The sequence below is a fragment of the Oryctolagus cuniculus genome, chromosome 11 (genome assembly GCF_051225735.1).
Source record: "Oryctolagus cuniculus isolate XC-2025 breed Fujian yellow rabbit chromosome 11, ASM5122573v1, whole genome shotgun sequence".
NCBI classification, from domain to species: domain Eukaryota; kingdom Metazoa; phylum Chordata; class Mammalia; order Lagomorpha; family Leporidae; genus Oryctolagus; species Oryctolagus cuniculus.
Genome location: NC_142877.1, coordinates 41,239,821 through 41,258,967, shown reverse-complemented (window position 1 = coordinate 41,258,967; position 19,147 = coordinate 41,239,821). Strand labels below are relative to the sequence as shown.

Genomic DNA, 19,147 nt, shown 5'->3' with positions numbered 1-19,147 from the left:
ATGAGAGAATAGGGACCAAGAATGAAATTGCTTGAAAACATTGTGTTCATTCTAAATATGCTACTTTTTAAGTACAGACATTAAACTTAATTTTACTTGAGTTTAACAGAAGTGAAAGAAAATGAAATAAAACAAAATAAATTGCTGAACTCTAAAATTTTTCTACACAAAAGTATATTGTCCTGTGAAACATACATGATTTTAAAATAAAAAGATTGTTTTTTAAAAAGGTATTGACATGTTAAAGTCACCAGTTTTCAAAGGATGTGTTCCCATTTTATAAATTGTCAGTTAATTCTTCTTCCAGAGATAAGACTAACTATATTTGCTTTCATCTCCCAAGTTTTTAAATTGTTATTTTTACATTCTCAAGATAACCAGCATGGAGGCCAGTGTAGGCACAGCAGTAAAGATGCTGCTTGGGGTGCCTGCATCCCATTACTTAGAGCCTAGGTTTGTTTGAGGCCCAGCTGAGCTCCTGGTCACAGCTTCCTGCTAATGCACATCCTGAAAGTAAAATGCCAGCTCAGGTACTTGGGTCCCTGTCACCTGTATGGCAGACCTGAATTGCCTTTCTTGCTCCTAGCTAAAGCCTGGCCCAGTCCTGACCATTGTGGCTGTTTGGGGAGGAAACCAGCAGATGGAAGATCTCTGTTGGTCCCCTCTTTCTCTCTCTTTCTCTCTCTTTCTCTCTCCCTCTCTCCCTTTCTCTCTCCCTCTCTCTCTCTATATATATATATATACACACACACACACACATATATATGTACATATGTGTGTGCCTTTTAAGTGAAATGAAAATTGTTTTTTAAAAAGATACATAGCATTCATTCTATTTTATGCACAATTTTCCCTCTTGGTTGTGAGTTTAAATAGAGGCACTGCTCATTTTACCCTGGTTTCTTCACTCCTGAACACTTAACTTTGTGCTGTCTCTTGGTTGGCCACTCTTGGTCACTTGCTGTGTTTTTGAAGGATGCCCCTGATGGGGTGTTAAGAATGCCAGTCTGTGGCCTGCAGGCTTGAAGGACACTTCAGGTCAGCATAAACTTGTTGACTCACATTCCCTTTCCCTTAGCATATTTCATTCTGTGTGGCTATGTTGTCTCTTCTTCTCCATGTTTTTATATGCCTGTTTTACTTTATTTGAATTTTGTTTTTCAAATTGTTGCAACTTTGGCCATTAGGAGCTCTTTTCGCTGTTGCCTGTGCTCCCCTGAGATGCCCCCACCAATGTGTCTTTGGTTTTTGAGCACTGTAAGCTGCTTCAGGCCCATTGTGGGTATACTTTTTCCTGGTCCTAGAAGTAGCCATGTCTCAGAGAGCTGGTTCGCCTTTCCTCTCCTTTTCTTCCCCTCAGCTTACTCTTCTTTCAGCCTGTGTATCATGTAACTCTTTAGGTTCCTTTCTTAGAGATGATTATTCTGGTTCTTGCGTGAATCCAAATAATTATTTATCAGTTATCAGCCCTGGGCAGCTTGGGCCGATCCTTCTCGAAGTATGTGTGTTCTTTGTCTGTCCTCTGGGTTTCCTTTGAGCATAATCTCGCCCCATCCTTTGAATTCATAGTCCAGTCTTGGTTTTCCTCATCTTGGAGTTGTATGGACTGACCATGGTGGGAAAGACCATGGCTTCAGTCCAGATCCTGAGGACATGAGAGCCAGGAAGCTGCAGTGCCCACACTTGCTTGGAACTTTTCTGGAATTTTTTTCCACCAGTGTGTTCCCCTTCATGTTAGGACACAGGGGCTCTTTGTGCCCTGGAGTTCGGGAGGGCTGGGATGGTGGGCTGTGGGTAGTGAAACTTTCATCTTCATCCCATGACTCCCACTCCCCTTCTCCTGGCTATGGGCTGCAGCTCCCACCTTTTTCTTATCCCCCGTAAGTTTCTCTAATTGCAGAGTAGTTTGCCCGCCTGAACATTCAGATGCACCCCCAGTGGGCCGCTCATGGTGCTGAAGGCCCCGGGCCGCCCCCGGCTCCGTCGTCTCACTCCCTCTCCGTGGCTTTCTGTGGGGGCTGCACAGCAGCGGAGTTGAGCTTGCAGTTTCCTATCGTGGAAATGGAGCTTTTTCTTTTATTTGTTGTTGGTGATGTTGTTTTGATGCTTTCGAAGAAGGCGAGAATAGCAGATTAAACTTCGGCTCTGCCATCTTTAACCAGAGCTGGCCCATCCCTTTCTGTGGCTTTTAGAAAATTATTTTTGTCACAGTCACTACCATGTGAGACTCTCTCCATGAAAGATAGGAGGAGAAATGCTGATACTTGTTCTTTATGAAAATGAAATTATATAGAAAGAAAATGACTTTTTCCTCATTACTGAATCCCAAGTATCTTGAGTATTTTTATGTAGCAGAAGTCCTTGCCTGAGCCCCTGTAGAATTGAGTTCTTGTGAGGAATATAGAACTTGAGAAACCTTAATTTTCTGGAATATAGGACACTGCATTTCCTTTGTCAACAGTTACACGCAGAAGGGAAGAGGGATCTCTGCACCTGAGATTGTCACTCACTGTTCCTGGCAGTGCTTGGCGTGGAAGTCCCATGCAGACCATCCGCTGGACTAGAGCAGCAGAGCATAAGAGTGATATGTAGAGTATGCAGGAAGAATGGAAACTGCAGGCGGAACTACTGCTTTTATTGAACATCTCCAGTTAGCGTGAGAAACCAGAACAAACAACAGGCAAGAAGATGCTAACATGGAGATGTGAGTGTAGACTCCAGGGACACTCGGAATCCCCCACTCACGTTCAGCAACACGAAGCAAGTGTTTGGTTTTTGGTTCTTGATTTTTCTGTGGTCCTCCAGGCGTAATTCTTTGTTCTGACCAGTGACTCTTTTGATCTCAGTAAATTGTTCATTTTTAAAGCTATTTAGCCAGTTTAATTAACTGATAATTCAGAAAGGAAACCTAAAAGGAATTGCATTTGGTGTTCTGCCCTTTAAATATGAGGCAGTAGCTTTGGGACCGGCCCCGTAGCTCACTTGGTTAATCCTCCGCCTGCAGCACCAGCATCCCATATGAGCGCTGGTTCTAGTCCCGGCTGCTCCTCTTCCAGTCCAGCTCTCTGCTGTGGCCCGGGAAGGCAGTGGAGGATGGCCCAAGTGCTTGGGCCCTGCACCCCATGGAAGACCAGGATAAGTACCTGGCTCCTGGTTTCAGATCGGCACGGTTCTGGCCGTATTGGCCATTTTGGGGCTGAACCAATGGAAGGAAGACCTTTCTCTCTGTCTCTCTCACTATCTGTAACTCTATCTGTCAAATAAAAAAAAAAAAAAAAAAAAAAAAAAAAAAAAACCAAAAAAACAGAGAGGCAGTAGCTTTGAGCTTGCAGGGAGAGAAAGTTGGGCCTCCTCCCTATGCTGGGCTCCTGACCCATGGGGTTTTTCTGCATTATTATTTAAACAGTGATAGAGCAGTGCTGATAATACCTGGCCCCATTCTCCTTCTCCCCCCATTGCAGGTGTCCAGCAACTCAGCATCAGGACCCTTTGCTTCCTCATTTCTCAGGGACTCAGCTGGGTCAACCCAAGTAATGATGATGGTCTTCTTTCTAAAAGGAGGGTTTGGGGTGTGACTGTAATACGTTCTACATCAGCGGCTGCAGCAGCCCCCTTATCCATGACTCCCAGTGGATGCCCGAAACCATGTGTAGTAACAAACGCTACATGTATTGTGTTTTTTTTCTATACATGCATACCTATGATAACATTTACCTTGTAAGTCAGGTACAGTAGGAGATTAACAACACTAATAGAATATATATAATAATATCTTATAGTAAACATTACATGAATATAGTCTTTCTCTCAAGCTGTCTGATTGTATTATAGACCTTAGCAATCTTGCTGTACTTCTTTTTTTCTTGCTAAATCAAGAATTTTCACTTCCTTTCTTCAAACAAGCACCTTATGATTTCTCTTTGCCATATCTGAATTACCAGTATCCATTGCTACTCTTGCACTCCTGGAGCCATTATTAAGGAGAATAAGAATCACTTGAACACAAGCACCACCATCAATCTGATAACCTAAAGGGCTACTAAGTGACTAATTAGCAGGTAGTCCAGTTAGTATGCATACAATGGACAAAGGGATGATTCATGCCCTGGGTGGGATGGAGTGGGGGGTGATTAAGGATTTTATCATGCTGCTAAAAACAGTGCATGATTTAAAACTTGTGAGTTATTAATTTCTGGAATTTCTATTAAATAATTTGAGCCCATGATTGACCACAAGTAATTGAAACCACTGATAAGCCGGGCTACTGTATTGTTCTCCAATGGCTTCCTGTGTCACCTGCCCCATTATCACAACTCCTTGGCCATTTTAATGTTACATGTATCTTATATTTCAGTGTAAGCTACTTTTTATTTTTGAGGGAAAACATGTTCTTTTGAAATAGATTAGTTTAGATATAGCCAATGAGCAATCCATCAAATGAGAATATTTTCATTTGGCAGATAATACAGCTGAAGGAAACTTATAGCAGTATCAATTGTCCCACCCATTTTGGGGTGGGCATTTGGCCTAACAGTTAAAATGCCAGTTAGAATGTCTGCATCCCACATCAGAGGCAGTCTCTGGATATGACTCCTGGCCCTAGCTCTTGACTCCAGGTTCCTACATGAGAGACTCGATTGAGTTCTCAATGCCTGGCCTGGCCTCCTGGCCATTTGGGAAATGAATCAGTGTATGGAAACACACACACACACACACACACACACTCACACACTCTTTCTCTCTCTCTCTCTCTCTCTCTCAAATATATATATATATTTTTTAAAAAGGAACGAAAACAGTGTTGAAGTTCTGTCCAGGGTTTCACTAGATTCTATTGCTGATATTCAACATCTTTCAACTGACAGTATTGGGATTTATTCTCATTCATCCTATCTGAATAATAGCCTAGCCTAAGTAACACTGTTGAGATTCTCTTAAAGGGAGAAGTAGAGGTAGTGTCCACTCTATCACAGGGAAAAGGTGACTCGTGATGCAGTTGGAAAGCTGTGTCATTATTTTAGTGGTGTCCTTTGCATCCTGGCCTTGGCCTTCTGCTTTGGTTGCTCCTGTTCCTCGACTTCCCACCCCCAATACTTTATGCATACAGGTGGCCACCATCGTACTCAGAATTTGTTTAGAGAGGATTAAGATGACAGATGCTAGCTAATCTTGCATCTCATGGACTTCTGAGGAGCCCACCTCCAGGCCCAACTTCCTTCCTGCTAGTCTCCACTTGCTTTTGTTGCTGTCACCAACCCCTGTTGCTTTTGTATTCACTTCTTAGGTGGATAGGTCCTCAGTGGAGTTCCGTTGACAGCTCTTGTTAGAACTTTTAGGTCACCATGTAGCAGCCACACCTTCATGTTTCTGGTTTAATACACTTAGGAGCTGCTTCTTTCCTCTTTATCCGAGATCCTCAAGAGCTTCACAGCGGCTTCTTCCCTATGCTGCAATCATTGCTTACTCTGCCTTGTCATGAAAAACCTGGCATCAACCCTGATTCCTCATCTTGACCTTGCCTGCCATGATGTTGAACCTTCTTGAGTCACTCACCTCTGGATCTGCATCTCTAATTCTTAATTTTTTTAAAAAAGATTTATTTATTTGAAAGGCAGAGTTACAGAGAGATGTAGAGACAGAGAGAGAAAGAGGTCTTCCAACTACTGGCGCACTCCTCAAATGGCCACAATGGCTGGAGATGAGCCTATCTGATTCCAGGAACCAGGAGCTTCTTCTGGGTCTCCCACATGAGTGCAGGGGCCCAAGCATTTGGGCCATCTCCTACTGATTTCTCAGGCACATCAGCAAGGAGCTGGATCAGAAGTGAAGCAGCTGGAACTCGAAGCAGTGTGCATATGGGATGCCGGTACTGCAGTCTGGGGCTTTCACCTGCTGCACCTCAGCATCGGCCCCTCTAATTCTTAATTTAAACTGTTAGCTATCATAGTCTTATGATCATATGTCTAAAAGTTATTTAAACTTTAACTTTGCCTTTTTTCTCCTAAAATCTAACAGCAGTGTTACACATAATTTGTACATAGTTATTTTACAGGCTGGATATTTAATAGGAAACAATTTTAGCCTCCATCTGTTTCTAGGGAGGGAGTACCACTTTTGACTACAAGGAAATTTGAATGCAGGTCCCTTACCTGGGTCAGCTGCCCAAGGTCCTCTTGGTGTGCCCTTTCGGACTGAGCCTGTGAGTGTGGCTATAAATTTCCCCTGACAGAAAACACCTCATCTCATCAGCCACTTAGGAAAATGACAAAACAAGCAACTGAATGCATGCTTGCCAAGCTTTCAGTGTCGCTGCCTGGAGGGGCAGGAGTGAGGTGGAGCATGCTCGTATAATATGAAATTGAAGAAGATAATATGAAGTCCGGAAGATAAGCTCTGGTGCACCTGTTTTCTCAGAGTTGTAACAACAAGGCCGGGCTCCAGAAAACCCTTTGCTCCTGGAAGCCGTGTCACCAGTCCAATGGGTGGTGAGAGAGGGTACCAGGGTACACAGGCACGCCACTCTCTTACTCAACAAGGTTTCTAACAACTAATAACGTAGCTAAGATCCATTCACCATTCTTCATTAAATCTTTACAATAACCTGGTGAATTAAGCATCATTGTTTATTGGTTGTTTTTTCCCCCCTTTGGTGGGGAGTGCTCAAGGCACAGAGAGACTCAGCGAGGTGACTAGTTACTTGTCAAGCTAAGATTCATACTGGATCTCTCTTACCTTTGTGTCCGTAGTCTTGCACTTTACTCTGAACTGACATTAAAGTTGAATATCAACAACAAAATCGGAACATTGGTGAGCAAAGAAGAGGCGTCCATCCCCTGGTGCTCTCCTTGAGCCACCCCAAGCTTTCTGTGCTTGAGCCAGGAGGACCCTGGGTTTTGAAAGGAGCAAACATCTGCCCAGTTTGAGTTAGCATAGAGACATTGGGAGAAGGTCGTCAGAGACACCTCTGAGGGAGTGAAAAGGGAGAACTACTAAGGAAAAGATAAATACCTACTTTAAAATAAGCAAAAGTGTTAGACAGACACTTCCCAAAGATGACTGAGCAGCTGGCCAGTGAGCATGTGAAAAGAACTTCAACATCATTAGTCATCAGAGAGATGTGTCACCCACAACAGAAATGACTGCACACTCACCACAATGGCTGGTATGGAAAAGCACACAGGACCAAGTGTTGGTGAGGATCTGGAGCAGATCTCTGTTACTAGAACCACTTTGGAAAACTTTTTGATGGTTTTGAGTACAACTGAACACATACATACCAAATAACCAGTGTTTCCACTCCTAAGAGTCTGACCAACAGAAATACTTTGTGTGTGTGTGTGTGTGTGTGTGTGTTTAATCTGAACACCTGTAGGGAACATTTATAGGGAAATGTTCATAGCACAGTTCCTAATAATTACAAACTGGAGATGAACAAAGAGCCCAATTACAAGAGAAGTGGACAGATAATGTTGTGGAATGTTGTTCATGAAATGAAACACTGAACCGCAATGACAATGAGCAAATTGGTACTACTACATATAACATCATGGATGGATCTCACTTATTTGAACAAAATATAAAAGGGTTCATATTGTACCATACCATGAAAGTGAAATTCAAAAATAGGGAGAACTGAGGATGGGGGACTTTGACCTAGCAGTTAAGATGCCCCATCAGGGGGCTGGCACTGTGGCACAGTAGGTTATTCTGCCTGAGGCACCGGCATCCCATATGGGCGCCAGTTTGAGTCCTGGCTGCTCCCCTTCCAGTCCAGCTCTCTGCTATGGCCTGGAATAGCAGTAGAAGATGGCCCAAGTCCTTGGGCCCCTGCTACCCCCATGGGAGACCTGGGTTGAGTTCCTGGCTCCTAACTTCACTCCGGTCCAGCCCCAGCTGTAGCCTGCATTTGGAGAATGAACCAGCAAATAGGACTCTCTCTCTCTCTCTCTCTCTCTCTCTCTCTCTTTCTCTCTCTCTGCCCTGCTCCTGCCTTTCAAATGAATAATAATAATAAATAGGAAGGACCAAATAATGCTGTTAGAAGGCAGGTTAGCATTAGTCTTTCAAGGAGTGAAGGGGTAATGGGGAGGGAGAACCTGCAGTTCATGAGATGCAAACAATGCGCTTTCTTGATCTGGGTGCTGGTTTCCTGATCTAGATGCTGGTTAGTCAGTGTATTCAATTTGAAAATTCATCAACTTATTCTCTTAGGCGCACTTTATGTAAATTAAACTTTGTTTAAAGTTTATTTTACTTATTTGGAAGGCAGAGGTACAGACAGGAGAGACAGAGAGGGATCGTCCATCTACTGGTTCACTCCCCAGATGCACTCAACATCTGAGGCTGGGCCAGGCAGAGGCCAGAAGCACAGAACGCAGCTGGGACCCACCTGCCTGAGCCATTCCAGGAAGCTAGAATCTGAAGCAGAGCCAGGATTCCATCCCAGGTACTCCGATACGGAATGTAGCTGTCCCAAGCAGCATTGTAACTGCTGTGCCAAATGCCTGCCCTTGTGTGTTATGCTTTAATACTGTGTTTTTGTAATATTCACACACACACATATACACACATATAGTACTCCTTCATTGTTTTTACTGTGACAACATAAATTTAAATCAATTTAGTGATTTGCATAGATTTAAAATGGGAATTTTGTGGCATGTGTTCTATAGTGTGCTCCATCAGCCTAGACGCAGTAAGGTGAGAAAGGAATGAAGTACAGTAGTCATTATTGCTTCCAAGCTTTGTCCCAGCCAAAGCAGCACTGGCTGGTCAGAGTCTCACCAGGTTAAGGAGTCCTTTCTGGCCTGGTTGTCTGTAATAAAACTTATCTTACTATTACAGTTTATTTAAGACTTCCAAGAAGAAAAGCCTAACGAATATGAGTTTGAAATTCCAAGACTAGGCTTATACTAATCCTAAACCTTCCCTTTCTAAGAAACAAGGTGAAAAAGATTCAGCAGAAGTCCTTTTTTTCACAGGGCAGTCTTCATTTGCAGTAGTAGCTGGAAAACAGCAAAGTGGAATGCCTACAGAACCTTAGCAGTAGTCTAACTAATCTGCAGAATGTTTGGGTTGTGTGTAGGTGGAGTTTCCAGATTCTCATCTGAACCTAAAAGTAACCAAATCCTACTAAAGGACTGAAAGAATAAACTAAGTGTTTTGTAAAAAAAAAAAAAAAATCGTAAAACACCATCTGGCACCATCAGACAAGTCATCTGAGGCAGACTACTGAGTCTTGGGTCTGTCCTGCCTTCACGTTTCCATCACCCAGTCTCCCCATTGGACCTTGAGGCATCTGTTCAAGGTTACACAGTTGGCGACAAAGTAAGGCAGGACCCACCATCTTTAGGCTTGCAACCTCTTCTTTTTACTCCATTGTTGAAATTGCAGTTAATAGATGAATAATAGCCCACAGGTCACCGGTGTGATGTTAATGCATCTCCTTCGAACTCTGTGTGTTTCAGCTTGCTGCCCTCGAGTTCCCCCCAAAGAAACTGTTTGGGAACAAGGATGAGCGTGTGATTGCGGAGAGGCGAAGTCACTTGGAGGTAAGAGAATTAAGCTTTTTTTCTCTGTGTGTGTGGAGTGTGTAGAAAATGTGCCCTCTGGTTGGGCAGTAAGAATTATTCCTGTTAAACACGAGGCCTTCTGTGTGTGAGTGTCGAGGTGCTGCTTCATCAACACAGGAGATGCCAGCAGCAGAGTGTATAGCACTGATATCCATTGATTTCAGATACAGGGCCTTTGTCCCCTCTGGTCTAGCAGAACATTTTTACAGTGTTTTAAAGAAAATGTATTTATTCTAAGGGTTAGGAAGCAGGATGTGAGTGAGAACTAAATATTCACTATAGACAGATGGTATGTAATTCAAGATGAGGGTACAAAGTTTGCTGTAAAAAACCTGGAATTAACTAACTGAAGATTTATAGCATTGCATCACTGTTACTTTTTCAAGATATTTGGAGACAAAAAAAGATGCACACCTATTTCAGTCCTAGTTAGGCTTCATTTGACTGATTTTCACTTAATCTTCTAAACCACCTACATGCAGAATTCACTTAGCACAACTGTTGTTTTCCTGACTGCCTCACTGCCAGTACACACTAGTGACTCCTTTATCTAGTTTTGGGTTTTTTTCCTGGCATGTAGTCGCTTATTTGGTTTGAATCTGATGCTCATGAGGCTGACTCTGCACCAAGCCATGGACGAGTGTGTTTTGAGAAGCCCAGCTCATGGTCTCAGGTTGGCCTTGGTTGTTGGCCACCCTTTTGTCCTTGGGCGTCATTGAGCCCAGACAAGGGGCAATAATGCAAACAGCTCACAACAATCTGGTGTGTCCAAGCTTTCAGGGGCTTCTTGGAGCATGCCCTTTGCTGTTTCTTTAAGAGGCATAAGAGTAAGACCTATTGGGAATGACATCAAGTAAGACCCAAGAGAGCCCTTTCTAAATTGTGAAACTGTGCATAAAAATTGGGTGTTATTCTCGCTCCTCCTGACAGCCTATTCAAAGTGACTGCCCATGGGGTCTGTTTAATGTCTTTGAACCAGAATTAGGGAAATATCTAGAAGCTGGAGGTTTCATTGAGTGCCAAAGAAGGTGGTGGCAAGGGACATGAAGAATTTAAAGACTTCAAGATGATTGCCCATGAGGAGCATTTTAGAGCTCGGAGATACGCAGTGTGGAACCATCAGAAGAAGTTTGAATGTCAGGGTAGAGCCCTGCTCATAGGCACTGGAATTAGATTACATGGTTACACATTTGACGAGGTCCGGGAACTATTAAGTCTGGGCTTTGAATGGGTTATTGTAGGCTTTTCAAATTTATCCTGTGATGGCATGACCCTAATCCCCAACTGAAAAATTTGCCTTCAAGGAAAATATAATTATGGTGAGTCTCCTTCATCCAGTTCTCCCCAAGATTGAATTATTTCCTGCAAAAAATATTTTAAAATGCCACTAGAACTAGAAAGGGTTCTCTTTACCTAATCCTCGCCTGTCTCAGTTATCCAGTCTTGTCTTTAATGGAAACATGGAGAATACGGCTTTCAAACTATGGTTTCACGTGCTAACATAACATGACGGTTTGGCATCCCCAGTTCCTTGGGGGCTCTAGTTAAACTCACACAATGCCAGCTGTGCCATAGCAGATGGGTATTTTGTGTGCAGTGCGGTTGTGAGCACAGCCCTCAGTGATCCCAGGGTTTCCATTCCAACTTCAGAGTCAGGGCAAAGTTCAGGACACTCTGATTGTTGGCAACTGTCACATCTCCTGTGTGAGTCCCTAGCCCCACGTAAGGCATCAGCTGTCGACAGAGTTCTATGTTAGCATCTCTGTCCAAGAGTCCCTTCTGCTGCCTGTGGCTGTTACTTATCAGCATTAGCCTTTCAAGAATGGATCCCACACCTGTGGAAATAGGCAGGTGCATGTGAAATTAAATGCAATTCACTGAAGATTGACTGTTAAATCTTAGAACACTATCTTCTTTTCAAAGAGCAAGCATATTTCACCTTCACTCTAAGGGAAGATGTATCTGAGATTCTTATATTAATTCTCTGTGACTTTCCTTTTGATCTTCGAACATCAGAAGTCACTGCTTGATTTAGTGTATTTTCATATGAAAATTAACAGTTATTTTCCCTGAACTTCCCCTTTGATTTAATTGAACAAACTTTCTAATTCCTAGTGCATGCTGGAGACAGTGCTAAGTAGTATATAGGAAACAAAGATAAATGAGACATTTCTTTCCCTCTTAGAGCATATGTTTAAACTCCTATGTGAAACTTTACCTGGAGGTGTAATGTAAATATAGAAACACATATAGAAGGATGGATGGCAGGAGGGCATACCTGCACCAGCTAATGCACAGAATGCTTGCTCAGAAGGGATTATCTGCTAGATTATTAAATCCCAGAAATGCACCTTTATACACCTTCTCAACCTGAGAGAGCTCTGTACAGCAGATTCAATTGGGTTTTGATCATCCTTGCTATTAAAATGTTTCCAAGATTTGGGACTTGCATTTGAGTTTATCAGCAAAAGCATTTTCACATTAAAGATACAGACAATATTTTGGCAATTTTCAAGTTACAGAAGTTAAATTTTTCAGAATAATATTTTTATAAAGATTTATTTATTTATTTGAAAGGCAGAGTTACAGAGAGACAGACAGAAAGAGATCTGCCATCCACTGGTTCCCTCTCCAGATGGCCACAATGTCTGGGACTGGCTGGGATTGGCCTTAAGCCAGGAGCTTCATCAAGGTTTCCCATAAGAGTGGCAGGGGCCCAAGCACTTGGGCCATCTTCCACTGCTTTCCCAGGCACATTAACTTGGAACTAGATTGGAATTGGAGCAACTGAGACTTATGCCAGTGCCCAAATGGGATGCCAGCTTTAACCCCCTGTGCCACAACACTGACCCAGAGAGTAATAATTTTTTTAAAATGATAAATAGGAATAGAAATGTCTTGAGATATTTTAGAGTTTCCTTGGAAAGCAGAGCATTAGTTGTGTGCCAGGCATCAGTTGTGACAGTGGCAATTAGGGTAGTGATATGGAGCCAGGGGTTGTAGCATTGGTGCTGGCACTGTGGTGCAACAGGTTAATGCCCTGGCCTGAAATGCTGGCACCCCATATGGGCACCAGTTTGAGACCTAGCTGCTCCACTGCCCATCCAGCTCTCTGCTGTGGCCTGGGAAAGCAGTTGAAGATGGCCCACTTGGGCCCCTGCACCTACATGGGAGGCCCGGAAGAAGCTCCTGGCTTGTGGTTTTGGCCTGGCCCAGCCTCAGCCATTGCAGCCATTTGGGGAGTCAACCAATGGATGGAAGATCTCTTTTCTCTCAGTCTCTCTCTCTCTCTCTCTCTCTCTCTCTCTCTCTCTCTGTCTCTGTAACCTGCCTTTCAAATAAATAAATAAATAAATTTTAAATATTTAAAAAATGAAAAGACACACTAGATGCAAGCAATTTTTAAATGATCTGTAGGTTCCACAAAGGTAAAATTATCCTGTTAAATTGCACTAAATTCTGAAACACAGGCCACACTTAGGGTAGCACCATTCTGGAACATCTGTGAGGCTTCACCACCACTTCTTTAAGACTGCTGTCACCTGCTGACTTGCATCAAAAGATACATTTATGTCTCAAATCTTCCTTGTTACACTCATAAGTTACTTAAAGGCAACACAGTCGACTCTAATTAAATTCATAATCTCCCGTGATACTTCACACATTCTTCATCTTCACTGAGTTATCGAAAAATCTTCCCAAATCAGCCCCAAATTAATGAGTTTTTTGTTTTGTTTTATTTTTGTTCATTGATGAGAGGTGCATTTGGGGTTACTAATTTCAGAGAACATTATTATCTAGTTGGAAACATTTCTTCTAATTATCTTAATAGTCTCTCGTTTCAAGGAGTAACTATAATTAATGAAAACAAGTAAATCCTTCAAAATCATAAAATTTTCCAGAATAATACAGGCAACCACCTTTGGAAGTAAGAACCTGAGAAATGTCTAGGACATTTTCTTCAAAGTGCTAGAGCAGGTAGCTTCTCTGTAAACTGAGGACAGTAATGATATTATCATCTTTGAGTTGCAAAGGATTAAATAAGATCATGCACCTAGCATGGAATCTGGTACAGAGGAAAACACTCAACAATGTGAATTGATCTGATGACAATAGTGAAGATGGTGATAGCAATGAATCTGGAGTGAGAGGGGGGTTTTGATGTTGCCCATGATGATGATGGGGGTTTGTGGTGCTTTTTAGATCCATTTTAAGAGCCAAGGAAGCACAGAACAGTGAGAAAGTACCACCCCTGTCCCCAACAGTCATTGAGTATAGCAATATTTGTGTCTCAGTTTGCCACATTCACTTGCAAATTCAGTATCTGATAGCAAGAACACTAACATTCTGTAAGTGTTCTTATGCATGGTGATACCTGGAAGATACTAGAAATCTCTTGCTAGAATACCATCCTTTCTTTCAACCTATCAAGTTGTAGTCTGAAAAGTACAGAAGGGTTTCTTAAGGATTTAGTCATGGTGGAGCAGGTATTGTCCAGGGTGATAAAGATTAGAGGTGCGGGGTCACTGCAAAAAAAGCGTAGCTCCTCCACATTTCCTTAGCTGTTATTTACAGCTGGCTAGTTCTCTTTGCATATCTGCCAGGTCATTGACTGCAGGATTAACTAGCCACTGTGGAGTCTCCAGTTTACTAAGTGTACTTCCTGGGCCTTCTGTCCTTGAAAACAAAAGTCAATGATGTTCAGCCAAAGACACTGTCCCCACCCCCCAGGAGTAGCCCTGGTTTTCCAACACAGGTAGATTTGTTGACTCATTGCAACGAGGGAGAAGTCATGAGACTTCTCAATAAGAAGTTAGAGAATTTAGATTTATATTGGTGATTTGGGGGAGTATGCTAAAGAGCAGGGCTTTGCTCTGAACTGGATGTTAACGGTAATTTTGTGATTGGGTATATTAAAAATCTTATCTAAGAAGCAAGAAGAACAGATTGAGGTTTAAAATATGACTGATAAAAATATGTGACGGCCACCCATACTAGCCTGTAAACAGGGAAATTGAATGATATTCGTGGTCTGTGCAGTGTTTATGTTTTTATAATAATCAAATGATTATGAATGGTCTTTTTTTTTTAAGGGAGGAGAGGGTCTTGTCCCTTCATGATCACAGAATCATGTCTGGTGTTGCAATTCTTTTAAACTTTGTTCACAGACCACAGAATGTTCTAGCTCAGCTGTGAATGCCAAGCCAGCTTCCAGATGTTTTCTTTGTCTCTCAATGAAGGGATACCCAGGTTTCCTAGGTATCATCCTTTGAATGGAAACAGTGAACTAAGTGAAGAGTGTCTTTCAGTACCCAATCTTTGGTGATTCAAGTGCACTGTCTGCTGAACATTGGTATTGTAATGGCTGCTGGTATTGGTAGATACCCTCCGCCACCGCAGTTGCTGCCAGGAGTCACTTTTCTGGCTTATGATGCCTACAACATACACAATCTAATTTTCCTTAACAATAGTTTCTCACTCAAGCTTTATTTTACTCTCAAACCTTGAATTTTTAACAGTAAAATCATTTGGTTTAAGCATTTTGTGAGTTGAGCTCTTGCAGTTTCAAAATAAATTTAGGAGGTAAACTATCTTTGAATTTTCTGAGTTTCCTCATTCATTTGGCTGTTGGACAAATATTTAGCAATTCTACGCTTAATTTAACATTCTTTCCATCTATTCTCTGCTGATCTTACAAAATGTATAATGATAGCACTGTTATCAAATATAGGCAGAGATTAAAGAAATAGTTCATAGAAAGAACCATTTTCATCCTCATTTAGGTTTTTACTGTTTCTTCTGGTTATCTGGTTATTTGCATTAGCTGGGGCTGTTTTATGGTATTGGGCCATTACCACCATCATCTGCAGCAAAGCAGTGTTGAGGGGATAAGTGGCTGTCGGTGTGTCTGAGACGGGAGCTGGAATTTGGGTTTGGAGTCAGGGGAGCTGTAAGTGCTACAATCTGGGAGCTAACTGCCTGTCGAAAAATCATTTTATTCAGTGAAATCCTATCAGTGTAGGTTGGCGCTTGTTGATCACATCAATGAACAAGAGTCTCCACTGAGAGCAAAATCCCACTTTGGTTTCTATGAGCAGATGTTGGTTGAATAGGAAAACACATTTAGAACAAATATTTCCAAGGAAAGGAACAGCTTCCAAACCCAGATAAGACGCCTGGAGGAGGCAAGTAAGGCCCCACCACGCTGTTGTCTAACTCCTTCCCAAAATGGCATTTGTGTCTGGAAGATCGCTAAACCCCAGGGACCCAAAAACATACGAACAGAAAATTGTGCTCTATCTTGGGGCTCCCAACCGAAAACTCCGAGCTGACAATTAGGATCTTCATTTCTTTGTTGATTAGAACTTACATCATCTAGAACATCTCAGCGTGGGGTACCACCCTCAGATGTCTTATCTCACGTAAGTCATTAAGTACAAGCAGCCCTGACCCCATCACTCTCCTCCAGTTTTCCCTGTTGTTTCTTGGTCACAGCTCTAGCAAATGGAGAATTTGTTGTTCATTGATTAGTTTTTTAAAAAATATTTTTATGTTTTGCTAGAAGATAAGTTTGTAAGAATAGGGATTCCAACTACCTGTTCACCCCTAATTCCTCAGTGTCTAGAACAATGTCTGACCCTCGGTCATTACATAAAAATTTATTGTGGCCTTACTGATTACCCTGTGTTAATTAGAAAATAGCATATATTCTGCAATTTTTTTTCCAAACTATGGGCACATGCCTAAATTTGTGTTAGAACACTAGTTCTCCCACACCAAAGTATGCCATTGAGCAAGTTACTTAAACTCTCAGAACTTCTTTATTGTCACTGTAAAACCAGGAGAATAGCTAGCCATCAGGGTTATTGAGAGATTCAACTGAAAATGGTACATAAAAAGACCTAATAAAAGACCATAGTGCATCATACTTCCTCAATACAGGATAAAGGCTAAGAGTATGCACTGTAGGACCATCCAAACTGCTTGGGAATACTTGCTGTGCTACTTACTAAGTGATCTTGAAAAAATTACTGAAGCTCTTTGTGAATCAGTTTTCCCATATGGTTGTGGTGGTTGTTGATGAAATTCATATAAAATACATGGATGGGTGCTTGATACATAGCAAACACAAGAAATGATGACTTTTTTAAACTGTTACTATACTGCAATCGTCATATAGTGAGTGACTTAGAGTATAATTTTAAAAGTAATGCCATGGCTGAGAAAGAACTTCTAAGATCAATCCCATTCACAATAGCTACAAACAAATCAAATACCTTGGAATAAATTTAACCAAGGATGTCAAAATCTCTACGATGAGAATGACAAAACATTAAAGAAAGAAATAGAAGAAGATACAAAAAAAATGGAAAATCTTCCATGTTCATGGATTGGAAGAATCAATATCATCAAAATGTCCATACCTCTGAAAGCAATTTACAGATTCAATTCAATACTAATCAAAAACCAAGGACATTCTTCTCAGATATAGAAAAAATGATGCTGAATTTCATATGGAAACACAGAAGACCCCAAATAGCTAAAGCAATCTTATACAACAAAAACAAAGCCAAAGAAATCTCAGTACCAGGTTTCAAGACATCTGAATAGAGACCTACCATACTACCCAGCCATCCCACTCCTGGAGATTTACCCAAGGGAAATGAAATCAGCATATGAAAGAGCTATATGCATCCCCATGTTTATTGCAGCTCAATTTACAATAAACAAGGAATCAGCCTAAATGCCTGTCAACTGAAGACTGGATAAAGAAATTATGGGATTTATACACTATGGAATACTACATAGCAGTTAAAAAAAATGAAATCTGGTCATTTACAACAAAATGGATGATTCTGGAAAACTTCATACTTAGTGAAATAAGCCAGTCCGAAACTGACAAATACTACATACATGTTCTCCTTAACCTGTGATAACTAATAGAGCACCTAAAAGGCAATCTGTAAAAGTGAAATTGACACTTTGAGAAGCAATGACTTTAACAGTCCTTGTCTTGACTGTTGAGGAACAGGTGTTTTTATTCTATTTGTTGAACTCTACATAACATAGAATTAAACACATGTATAAAGACAATTATAATAGATCTCAGTACAAAATAAGAGTTGGAATGAGAGAGGGAGGATGAAGAGAGGTGGGGAGTATGTGTGGGAGGGTGGGCATGGTGGAAAGAATCACCATGTTCCTAAAATTGTAATTATGAAGTGTATAAAGTTTGTAACTATAAAGTTGTATAGTTCTGCATACATTCCTACAGAGTTACTTCTAAGGGTACAGTTTAAAACTTGCCATGGGACCCCAAATCCCCTTAAGCTGAGAGGCAAAAATACCATCTTAAGTGTTATTTTATGGATAGGATTAAGGGTCTGGTAATAAGAATAGAATTAAAAAGGAATGAGGGCCGGCGCTGTGGCTCACTTGGTTAATCCTCCGCCTGTGGCGCCGGCATCCCATGTGGGTGCCAGTTCTAGTCCCGGTTGCCCCTCTTCCAGTCCAGCTCTCTGCTGTGGCCCAGAAGGGCAGTGGCGGATGGCCCAGGTGCTTGGGCTCCTGTTCCCGCATGGGAGACTGGGAGGAGGTACCTGGCTCCTGGCTTCAGATTGGAGTGGCTCTGGCCGTGGCGGCTATTTGGGGAGTGAACCCAGCAGAGGGAGGACCTTTCTCCCTTTCCCTCTCTATCTCATTGTCTATAATTCCACCTGTCAAATAAATTAAAAAAAGAAAAAGAATGAATGCTCCAACATGGGATAGTCCATATATCAGACTCATAGAATGACAATCACTCTAAATAGCACTCTGACTCAGAATCAGCCCTTAAGGCATTCTGATCTGACTGAAAAGTCCATGAGAGCATTTCAGGCATGGAAAGCCATAACGCTGTGGCAGAAAATGTCCTACATGAAGGACCTTGATGGGTGAGACCCCAGTAGAAAGAAGTGGTCATCAAAGAAGTAGGTACTTTTCTCTGAAGGGAGGAGAGAACATCTACTTTGTTTATGGCCTTGTCTTAATACTGATAAGAGTTTGTGGATTCAAAAGGTTTCCATAGCCTAGGCAGCTCATGTCAAGAGCCTCTGATGATCACTGACATTATCCTTAAGAGTGTTGATTGTTAAATTAACAACAGGAGTCACTGTGCACTAACTTCCCATGCAGGACTTCTGTCCTCAAAGAGCTGTATTATAACTATTTCTAAGTGCTCGTAAAAGATGTGTCATTCTTCGGTGCTTCTTTAAAGTTAATTAACTTTCCAGGGCCGGCACCATGGCTCACTTGGTTAATCCTCCACCTGTGGTGCCGGCATCCCATATGGGTGCTGGGTTCTAGTCCCAGTTGCTCCTCTTCCAGTCCAGCTCTCTGCTGTGGCCTGGGAGGGCAGTGGAGGATGGCCCAGGTGCTTGGGCCCCTGCATCCATGTGGGAGACCAGGAGGAAGCGCCTGGCTCCTGGCTTCAGATCAGCACAGCGCTGGCTGTGGCGGCCATTTGGAGAGTGAACCAACGGAAGGAAGACCTTTCTCTCTTTCCTCTCTCTCACTCACTGTCTGTAACTCTACCT

General features: G+C 42.0%; 1 protein-coding gene across 4 annotated transcripts in view; it reads left to right on the top strand.

Annotated features, from left to right (window-relative positions):
* The window catches only part of KIF16B (kinesin family member 16B), a 314,749-nt gene that overhangs the window by 266,768 nt on the left and 28,834 nt on the right, over positions 1–19,147 (top strand). For all 4 annotated transcript variants that reach the window (XM_008256361.5, XM_070052109.2, XM_008256360.5 and 1 more), the window contains one exon: positions 9,468–9,551. In XM_008256361.5, the coding sequence (XP_008254583.3) occupies positions 9,468–9,551 (84 nt within the window). The remainder of the gene's footprint in view (positions 1–9,467; positions 9,552–19,147) is intronic.